A 10279-nucleotide genomic window follows, 5' to 3' on the forward strand; every position below is an offset into this window, starting at 1 on the left:
TATCATGTTCACTAGAACGACATACGATTTATAACAGGTGAGTAGTACCTTTTACTGAACAATCCACTACTCCGTTCGTCCCAAAATAAGTGACGTTTTTTTTTACTTTTAGACATCTTGTTTGATCTTTCGTCTTATTCTAATTTTTTGTATAGACGAACGTTATGTCTAGAAGTAAAAAACGTCACTTATTATTTTTGGACGGAGGGAGTATCTTTAATCGCATATCTGTTTAAAATCAAGTTCTGTAAATGTCCTCGGTCTCAATTAAAAAAAAACTCAATAACCAGCTAACCCACCGTGTTACGTATCAAATTCCATGTCAGGCTCCATCCGGCACCTGGCAGGTTAAGACACGTCACATTACATACATTCAGGCTCCAACTCCTTTCCGTTCCACGGCACAGTAATCCCAACCGGACAGGACAACGCGATGGAACCCGCCGCGGCCGCCGGAGAGTCCCGTGATCCGCCGCCGTCACCGCCCCCGGAGGATCTCTCCACTGTGGAGCCTTCACCCTCCTCCTCTTCCTCCTCCTTCGCCACGGCTGTTGTTGCCCCGGGAACGCAGGCGCCGGCGCCGGCGCCGGCGCCTCCGGGGGCGCGGGAGGTCGCGGCGGCGATGGAGGCGGTGGAGCGGGACGCGGCTGCCATCGCCGAGAGCTACGCCTCCCTCTTCGCCTCCCTCCGCGTCGCCCTCTCAAACGTACGAACTCTCTCTCTTTAGGTTCCAACACAGGGCGAGCCTTTCGAGCTCTGCTGCTAGTACCGTTACCGTTCACTGATAGATTACGATGCATCTTACTGTTTCGACGCGCGGAACCGAAGGTCACCTCGACGTCCGCAGAGAACATGGAGTGCTTGGGGGACGTCGTCGGCCGCTTACAGGAATCCGGTGAGGCCGCGAGACTGTTGACGTGTATTAGGCTTTATGTTCGGGTGGGGGGAAACTAAATCTCTGATGTTGGAAGTGTGAGCCTTTAAAGGTCGCATAATTTACCGTAGCAGCATTGATTGCATGGTTTCCGTGGTTGCTGTGTGGATTTCTGTAAGATGTTGTGTTTGGGGTTGTATCACATATGATTTCATTTCATTACACTGAAATGTCTAAACATCGATTGCTTTGTTGGTGCTCCAGTTTATGATTATTACCTCTACTATATTATGTTTTGCAGCACTTGAAGCATCTTCGAAAGGAAATAAATACATCAATTCGTGCTTGAGGTGATCAGCTTGACCAAAATGTTCTTCACCTTTCATCTTGGCATGCTTTAGTGTGCTAGTACAGTATGTTAGACAGCTTATATTCTAGCACTGAATAGTAATAATTCTGGAATTAACAGCGAACTGTCAATATTGTCTAAAATCCTTCCTGATTACATGATTACTGTGATTCTTAAAAGTAAAAGAAGATGTATGAAAAATGTGTATTTCTTTATCAGAATAATGTTCTTTTTATATATTTGCAGTGGTTAGCCCATTTTGTGTTTTTTGATTCTTGCTACCATTCTCTGATAACATAGGGGCAATTTCTTATTTTCCATTGCAAAATTTTGCAATCTCTTATTATCCAGCACTGACACAAGGAGCCTGCCTGTCACTGACTATGACAAATAAGGGACTGGGAAAAGTCTATGGTAGGGAAGAAATTTATTCAATATATTTTTGCAGGTTGAATGAAGAAATGAGAGGCTTGGAAAGCTTAGCTATGCAACTGTATCCTTTTGTTAGTTGCTGACAAATTTAGTTCTATTATATGCTGTGGAATTGTTGAGTGGCCATCTTAATATGATTCTCCAATTTGTGTACTTTCCGTAGCTAGCTTAATGCTGTTCATTTCGGAGTTACTTGTTAAATCTTAATATTTTGAAAGGAAGATTCTACGGAAGAATGTTGATTCATTAGATTTGGCTGTCAGTCAATTGCTTCGCCTTCCCTAGTCAATGGATACTATCAGTACCTCATACAAGGTAACTACCACTGGAAATCTGTGGCGTGCTTTTTGGGTTACTATGAGTAGGCTTTGGTGAATGGACACCTCACTGTACAGGTGCAGGTGCATCTGTCGGTAGGCCCATTTATGTTATGTTTTTATATATACCATCACCAACTAATTTGAAATGTAGGAAGGTACTCAATACTTCACTCTAAGATAATACCTGATGGCTTATTATCCACCTTTGTTGAATGCTCGTCGAATGTTTACTTTTGACATCAATACAGACTACTAGTTCGTCATGTGTTTACTTTTGATTTGACGTGAATACAGAGTTATAGACTACTGGTTATTTTCCCGCTGTGGTGCACATGTACTGATTCTTCTATACTGCTTCAGGTTCTAAGGAAATTCATACACCAAATATATGTCATGCATTTTAGTTCCAAGGCAACCAACTGCTGGAAATATGAAGTGGCTTATAGCAACAAAGGAGGACCGGAGGACTTCCCCTTTTCATGGCATGACAAAACACTACTAATTATTGATTTGATTTACGTTTCCATCTTATCTGTATTTGTAAACAATAATATACATTTATTGAAAACATCTTTATCTTCTTGTGATGCGTGCATGAAGTTTGTATGTAAAATGGGTCATTCAGCTCATGGACTGTCTGTGTAAATTGGAGGGAAATGGCAACAGAGGTTTTCCTGTTATATATCTTTGCTCTACCATTTCTTATCTTTGTTTTCTCTCTTGAATTTGTGATAATGAACCCACTTGTGTAAATTGTACGGTATTTAGATTCATACTTGAGCTTAACATGAAAATGGTAATTTTCTAACTGCCTTTTTTTAGGCACTTCAAAAATTGTGATCCCAAATGTTCCAAATACCTTTGCTACTTTGGTCCTACATTAGGACTGCACACAACTTTCTTGTCCTTGATGGTGTCAGGGTTAGAAAAACTGAATTCAAAAAGATTGCTGGGCCCTGGGTGGTATCTGTTTAGCCTTATTACCAGTCATCTCTCGATTTTTATGTATTTTCTGGAATTTGTAGCATCACAAAACATATAATGTGTACTCATTAAAATCAATAAGAAAATAGATCAAAAAACATTTTGCTACTAGTAGTTGCAGCACTACATGTAGTCTAGTACCCATAGGTAACACTGGAACAAATGCACTTCTTAGTGTGGAGCTGATGTTGGAGGGCTGCATGTACTTCAAAATTTGTCCTGAGATGATACTTGATAAGGAGACCTAAGTATGTTGGAAATGCTTTCTGGATTTGTTCTTCAAATCTTCAGTATTAAATATTGTTGCTTTATGTTTTGCCTACTTGCCTTTTTATGTTCTTCAGGTCCTAGAATGATAAGGTGGCTTCTTCAAAGGAAGCAAAGAATGACTTTCCAGTCCTACTGGTGCTGTTACCTGTTCTCAGATACAGTAAGGTTCTGATTCTCATCTTTATAATACATCAAAGTTTTGATGCTCAGACATGGAAAATATACTCTAGAATGGGTGTTTATTTCATTTAATTTATTTACGTATTCCCATCCAGATGATATTCAAATCTCAGCTTTATAACGGAAGTGTATCTCTAGTACCTACCAAAGTCAGTAATCTTTTACCATGACAAACTTGACTAATTGGAGAAACTGTTGTTGAAGCAGGCATCTTACATACATTTTCATGCCATACAGAAGTTGGAATGTGAAGGGCGGGCCTGGTGCAAGCGGTAGAGTCTTACCGCCTGTGATCGGAAGGTCCTGGGTTCGAGTCGCAGTCTCCTTGCATTGCACAGGCGAGGGTAAGGCTTGCCACTGACACCCTTCCCCAGACCCCGCACAGAGCGGGAGCTCTCTGCACTGGGTATGCCATTTTTTTTCCAGAAGTTGGAATGTCTTAACTAATAAAAGCAGGAAAATCATCTAATGACATTAACTTATTTTGTTCTCTCACATGAAGTGGCAATTATATGTCTCAATTAAGGCTATTATACAACAATATATGGGTAACAAAAACAGGTACAAAGAGGTACATTAGACATCGTTGACAGCTGCTCTCCAAGGAACTTTACAGCAAAGAATCTGTCTTTGCAGGTAGCCTCCTGAAGAAGTTTGCTGGTGCTGACGGCACCTTGTGGCGAAACCGAGGATGCCTCATCCAGAAGAACCCAAGGCAGAGTGCAATCACTTGGAATGGTGTCACATATAGTATAATCGCAGTAATCAGGCAAAATACTAGGAACATAGCTGTTGCCCTTGGGTCCCTCCAGCTCAGCAGTGACTGTAATCTCTCTCCCTGAGTGGCAATGTCCCCAACAACTGTCTGTATCCTCCCAGCAACATGTCGTAACCTATCATACCTCATCCTAATGAGATCTGGGCTCCTTGAGGTTGGGAATGTGTCAAATTCTTCATCAAGCTCATCTGGATGTGCAACATCAGCACAAGATATTCTTGTGTTCATGTGTGGTGGGAAGCGTGTCCGGAACCGGTAATTCCACAACCCTATCAAGAACATGTAGAGGAAGATTGTTGGCAGGATAAGGTCTGGATAGAACACAAGCATGATAAAGAGCACATGAACCAACACTGTGGTGACCGGGTTTTTCCACTGACAAACATCACCGAACCACTTCCCTGCAGCAATGACTCCTGAGAAGACTTGCATAAGACGGAAAAAGTTAGCTTTGCTCCGTCGCATGCTCCACAGATGAGAGCGAGCATCTGACATAAACTCAACAACTTCCCTGCGAACTGGTGGCTCCATGCGCCCCAGGCGCTGCGCAACAAGCTGCACAGCCTGGTGGCGGAGTATTTCCTGCTGAACTATTGACAGGGGCTGCGCATAATGCATCTTGGGCAAGAGGGGCCTAGAGTATGTAAGGAGCACATTGATAAGGGATGATGTTGTGAACCGAATGGCAAGATGTAGTTCACCCATCTTTTTAACTCCTGATGGGCTGAGGACGAGCAATGGATATGAGTGTGTGTACACACGCGACGTCTCAAGTGTTGAAAGCCGAATTCTCACTTTGCCGATGGGTTTATCCATGTGGCCTGAGGAACCGTGGTTGTTATCTCCACTTACGTGGCAGTTGTCAAATAGACCAATTGTGAGTACAGTTCCATGATCAAAGACTTCCCATGTGTACTGCTCATTGAATCGAGGGCTCAAGTTGTCAACTATTGTGCGCGTCCGGACCCATTTTAAACCATACTTGGCAACACAATATGCATCACACGACCCACGGTCATTTCTGGTTTTTGTTGGATTGAGACCATTTGCACTTAAAATGCCAACTTCAAGCATGCCAATTGGTGGCTTCCACAACTGCTTCATTGTTGGACGGAGATCACTGCAATATTGTGTGGACTCATCAAGCACATGATAACCACCTTCAAGGCAAACACGAAGGTTTACCTTTGCATAGAACTTGTCTTCCTTTAGCTGGTTCACATCAATTATTCCTGGCCTTCTTAGATCAAACCATGCTGGCCGTACCGGCTTGTGATCAGCCCGCCTTGGAAGCCTTGCGACTGGTATGATAGCTTCACCAATCACCTCATCTTTGTTTTGTGCTACACGGTCTTCTACTGATATGATCAAGTCATCCTCAAAAGGCTCTGCTGCGACAAACATCAGCTCCTCATTCCACAAGAAGTTTCTGGTTGGTGAGCGAACTTGCCTTGTCTTCAACAATTGATGGCCCAGCCTCACTTTTACCAGTACATCAGGTATGCGGTTCTCCATTGGGTATATATCATGTGCCTCAATTACATTGACTCTCACATACCACATTCTTGGCGCAGGGTAGACCTTCCCACGGATATAATTGTGAAGATGGGATTCAACTGGTGTTGATCCTGCATGAATGGCGCTTGGGAAGCATTCATCTGCTTGAGTACCATACCAGACTGCAAGCATCAACTCCCCTCTGTCCCTCATGCCATCCTTGCCCATAAGACGATACCACTCTGGTGCCAATGGACTGTCTGGAGGGACCCTTAGAGGGACCTCATTCAGGTCAATACTCACTCGACCAACATAGTCATCCCGAAGGACATCCTTGTCCTTCACAACAACTTCAAGCATCGTTGACTGCATGACTTCCTTAGGGAATGCGAACACCTCATCCCACTCGGGCCTCTGATTCTTCTCAAAGTACTTTGTTTTCATTTTGTAGTTCCCAAGGTGCACCTCCACATAAGGATCAAGACTTCCAGTGATGTCCATGTTGGGCAGGTCGCGGGCCTTGACCACACGCACAAAGAGGTACTGCATCTTCTCAACAAGGTCGTATGCCCCAGCCTTCTCACCAGGGTACACCCGGCCACCAATAACACGGCCACCACCAAGCGTTGGGCTTGTTTCCTTTAGTTGGAAATCTATAGGTTGTTGTGGACCTGGAGCATACATCCTTGATACCTGAACCTGAGGCTGAGGAGCTGCAGCTTTATTCCCAACTGCAGAAAAGCTTCTCTGTTGCTGGTCTCCATATGAATCTTCAGCGTAGTATGGCTGTGCAGGACGCTGCTGTTCTCTTGTTAAGTGCTGGAATTGTCTCACTGGATTTGCTCTGGTCTCTTGGAAAGGATTTGGAATGGAGCTGGCTGCTGCCTGCTCCTGCGCAGTGGTAGGCGTGCTTAACATATCAAACTCCTGGTGACCTGGAGCAGACACCCTTACTGATGGATCATCTGTGAGGAAGACTCTTAGCCCAAGCTCACCACGCGCACGTGATAAGATTGTGCGCTTCTCCAGGGGGTAGTGCAGGGGCGTAGCATCAGGTTGGCTGACAAAGGATGTACCCGATATGCGAACCTTGCCTAGGCAGGCCTTGGAATTACTGGCACGGTCTGCATGGTACACATAGGCCTCAAGGTGTAGCTCTGGGAGGCGGGATGGATCCGATATGTTGAAGTAGAACTGCTCGTTCCAGACAGGGTTGATGTCCCTGTCTTTGATGGCTGTGCGGAACTTCTGGTCATCAAACTCGACCTCAACAAAAGGATTGGCTGTGCCCTGCTCTTTTGGGAGGAGATCATTAGCACTGGTAACCTCAACACCAAGCTTAAGATTGTTCATCATGGCCCGCCACCAGATCTTGTAGCATGGAAGAGATGCACCTTAGTATTCTGAAATAAGAACAAAACGAGTGTTAGAAATCTTCGGTGCAGAAACTACAGCAACAGCCAGCATTTTAACTACCAGTTTGACAGATATTCAATCAATAGGTGGTTGGTTGGAAAAAAAAATTCTCAGTGATGCCCACAAGTTTTCCTTTGGTTGAGGAATCAAAGGTGGTTTGAGGCATGTGGGGTACTGAAAAGTTAGACAGGAGAGGTGTTGATAACAACATAAATAAAGCAGATAAAAAGGAAAAGTTGTCTTTTATTCTTTTGCAAGTCATTGTATACACATATAGCAGTAGTAGATAGGAAATCTGGTCCTCAACTTCTGATTCAGATTAACGTTTGTACACCTTGGAAGCCATGTTATGATGGGAGTTTCTACTTGAATCCTCTGAAAGACTATCACAACCCTTTTTTTTCTTTCTCAAAGGATACGGTTGTTCTAACTCATGCATATTGAACTAGTATATCTTATAAACAGATCATTATTGAGCAACCATCTGATGATTAAGTGTGCCTTTGTCAATACAGTTCAATATATGTACTTGTGCACACAGAGTCAGCAACCAAAACTTAGGTGTATAAACACATTTAGAATCCAATCCAGATTAAAGCAAAGCATCAACATTGTGTGCTGATATAGGCTCTAACTATCAGCCACATTTTGCTGGCCAGATGCTGATGCAGGGAAAGAGAGATGCCACCAGCAGGGCAGCAGTCCTGCCCGCCCTCCCCTTTTGTGATTGTGACTGCCACTATAGCCAGTGGATCATAATTATTGGCGAAATATCGCCTCTTATCTTATTAACCGAAACTTCAATCCAATTTCATTACAAAGAGCACATGTTTAGTATGAATGCGATGTTTATTTATTTCTAATACCGCTTGTTTGCGCAGGAGACACAAGGTTATCATGGAAAGGAGATCTGGAGGCTTAAATGAAGCGGCACAAGTCCAACGTCCAGAAAGTGGCAGCTGAGCTTGTTGAGTTCAATCAAGAGATTAGGAGGCACCATTCTTCTTGGAGCCCCTTTGGTGAAGAAAGGTAGGCAGGCAGGCAGGTGATGGGAGGCAACATTGAGGCAAGTGAAGATGTCCTCCATGATGCCGTTTGATTCCATCCATACATCCATTGAGGATATACCAGAATAAGAATCTGTCCACAAATGTGATATCTGTCTTTGGAGCCCTGTCTATCTACGGAAATTTCGCTACTTCATTAAATACATGATTAATTGCTAAACCGCAGGCGTATCATCAGCGGAGCGGTTTGGAGGGGAAAAAACTGACTTGGCTTCCACATTTTGATTGAGACTTTGTTTCAGTGGTGCGGTTTTTCAGAGAGCACATGCTATGAATTTTTGAGAATTAATAAACCATGGAGGAGTACATACAGAAGAAAAGCATATTAGTATGTGCTCGTACTCGTAGAATGTAACAAGATGCCCAGTTCGCAGCGCAGCGCATAAAGTGACTCCCAAAATTAATCTTTTTGGTGGGTATATTCCTGAACCTGGGATCTTGTTGCATCCCTTTTGCCGTTCAATCAATTCATCACATCACACAAAAGGAAAGGGGATCAATCAAAAGTATCGGATCCGCCGATTATATACCACCGAGCTCAGCAATCAAAAAGGAGAATTTTGACAAGAAATTGAAGGGGAGCGAAACAACAGCAGTCTTGACTACACCACCCGATTTACTACCAAGAAACACAAGCAAGGCAAGAAAAGCTTTCAAAATTCAGAAGTAAATACAGGCAAGAGGATAGGGCGCTAACCTTGAGAAACGCAGAGGGGAAGTTGAGCTTCTGCTCTTGCTCTTGTGGTTTCTCCCTGATGATGATTTCCTCAAGGAGCGAGGAGGACGAAGACGAAGATGGAGATTCCTCAAGGAGCGAGGAAGACGAAGATGGAGATGGAGACGAGGACTATCTATCTGGCTTTGGCTCTGGCTCTGGCTCTCCTGGTAGGAGAGAAGACAAGTGGCCACCGAACAGCTGATGAGGTAGAGCTCCAATCCAATCCAAAGGCGGTGCTGGTCAGGAAACTGACGGAGAGAGGAGAACAAGGCGGTGCTGGTGCTGCAAAACGTGCAACAACCTATCGCACTAGAAGAAAGAAAGATAGATGGAGATGGAGAGGGAGCACATGCATATCTGGTGTGGTGGTGATTCTTCTTGTTGGGTGCGGTACTGCGGTGCGGTCGCTGCTTGGTGGTGCCGTGTTGGACGACGTTTATAATTAGCCGGAAAAAGAGGAGAACGAGCGGGAGCGTGTGTCAGTGCGTGTGTGTGAGTGAGAGAGATGTTGATTGATCTCCCTGCCAATAAGTCCAATGATCTATTGGGTTTTGGTCACGTGTTCTGATCGGGGGCGTCCAACCCTATATGGTTGGTGGACCCCCATCGCACTGTGCTATATAAAGTGGTGGAGGACCGGCGGCTCAAGGTACGAGGTTCACCGTGAGCCGTACTCCCACCGACAAACCCTAAGCCCGATCTAGCAAGGGTGCATAGCCAGCGACGGGAAGACGCCACCGTCATCCCTATCGCCACTGCACTGCATCATCGTCTCCACTGCGTCGCCTCTCTTCACCGACCGTCGCTGCCCGTGTGCTGCCTCCATCAACGAACTAGCGATGGCCGGATTGAGCTCCAACTCCACGGAATCCAATGGTCTGTGAACCCTTCACTCTCCTCACACCCCTCTGTCTCTCTGTCTCCCTCTCGGTGTAGTGTTCTAGGTTTACATGTGCATGTGTTATTCCGAATCCATGTGTATCCCTCCTAAATCTACTGCTAGAGATCTTAAATGTTCTTAACATTGGTATCAGAGACCTACACATGGTGTAGATCTAGACCTTGGGGAAAGGAAAGAAAGAGAACCAATTTCAAATCGGAAAAGAATCCAAAATCGAAACCCTAACCCTAGCATGAACAGAGAAAGGATGGAGGGGAAGGGATCCTACCCGGGTCCTCTCCCCGCCGTCGTCACCGCCATGGTGCGGGAAGGGGACCGCGCCGCCTCTACGCTGGCACGCGGGAAGAAGACGAGCCGCTGCTCAGCGCACGGTCGTCGGCGGACGCGCTCAGGGCACCAACGCGAGGCCGCTCGACGGCGGCGCGCTCACCCAAAGGGGAGCGCGCGCACCGGCGAGGGGGCCCGCGGCGGCGCTGTACTCTCATTTCTCCGG

The 10279-nt window shown here is 45.2% G+C and overlaps 2 protein-coding genes across 2 annotated transcripts; one reads left to right on the top strand and one right to left on the bottom strand.

Annotated features, from left to right (window-relative positions):
- Positions 1 to 239: 239 nt before the first annotated feature.
- Positions 240 to 2557, top strand: LOC136542320 (fasciclin-like arabinogalactan protein 8). The gene is made up of 6 exons (XM_066534697.1): positions 240 to 706; positions 829 to 895; positions 1176 to 1224; positions 1672 to 1716; positions 1874 to 1970; positions 2336 to 2557. The coding sequence occupies exons 1-5, from the start codon at positions 434 to 436 to the stop codon at positions 1938 to 1940; spliced, it is 501 nt and encodes a 166-aa protein (XP_066390794.1). The 5' UTR covers positions 240 to 433; the 3' UTR covers positions 1941 to 1970; positions 2336 to 2557.
- A 1032-nt stretch (positions 2558 to 3589) lies between these two features.
- LOC136542319 (FT-interacting protein 3-like) lies at positions 3590 to 9309 on the bottom strand. Its single transcript, XM_066534695.1, has 2 exons — positions 8865 to 9309; positions 3590 to 7087 (listed from the first exon to the last, which is right to left on the bottom strand). The coding sequence occupies exon 2, from the start codon at positions 7038 to 7040 to the stop codon at positions 4020 to 4022; it is 3021 nt and encodes a 1006-aa protein (XP_066390792.1). The 5' UTR covers positions 7041 to 7087; positions 8865 to 9309; the 3' UTR covers positions 3590 to 4019.
- Between the last annotated feature and the right edge of the window lie 970 nt (positions 9310 to 10279).

Source organism: Miscanthus floridulus, chromosome 3 (genome assembly GCF_019320115.1).
Source record: "Miscanthus floridulus cultivar M001 chromosome 3, ASM1932011v1, whole genome shotgun sequence".
NCBI lineage: Eukaryota > Viridiplantae > Streptophyta > Magnoliopsida > Poales > Poaceae > Miscanthus > Miscanthus floridulus.

Bases quoted from the DNA above. Each gene is read 5' to 3' on its own strand.
- LOC136542320 (XM_066534697.1), top strand. From the start codon at position 434: ATGGAACCCGCCGCGGCCGCCGGAGAGTCCCGTGATCCGCCGCCGTCA. The intron at 707-828 runs GTACGAACTCTC...GCGGAACCGAAG, and splicing joins TCCGCGTCGCCCTCTCAAAC to GTCACCTCGACGTCCGCAGA. The intron at 1,225-1,671 runs GTGATCAGCTTG...ATATTTTTGCAG, and splicing joins TACATCAATTCGTGCTTGAG to GTTGAATGAAGAAATGAGAG.
- LOC136542319 (XM_066534695.1), bottom strand. From the start codon at position 7,040: ATGATGAACAATCTTAAGCTTGGTGTTGAGGTTACCAGTGCTAATGAT.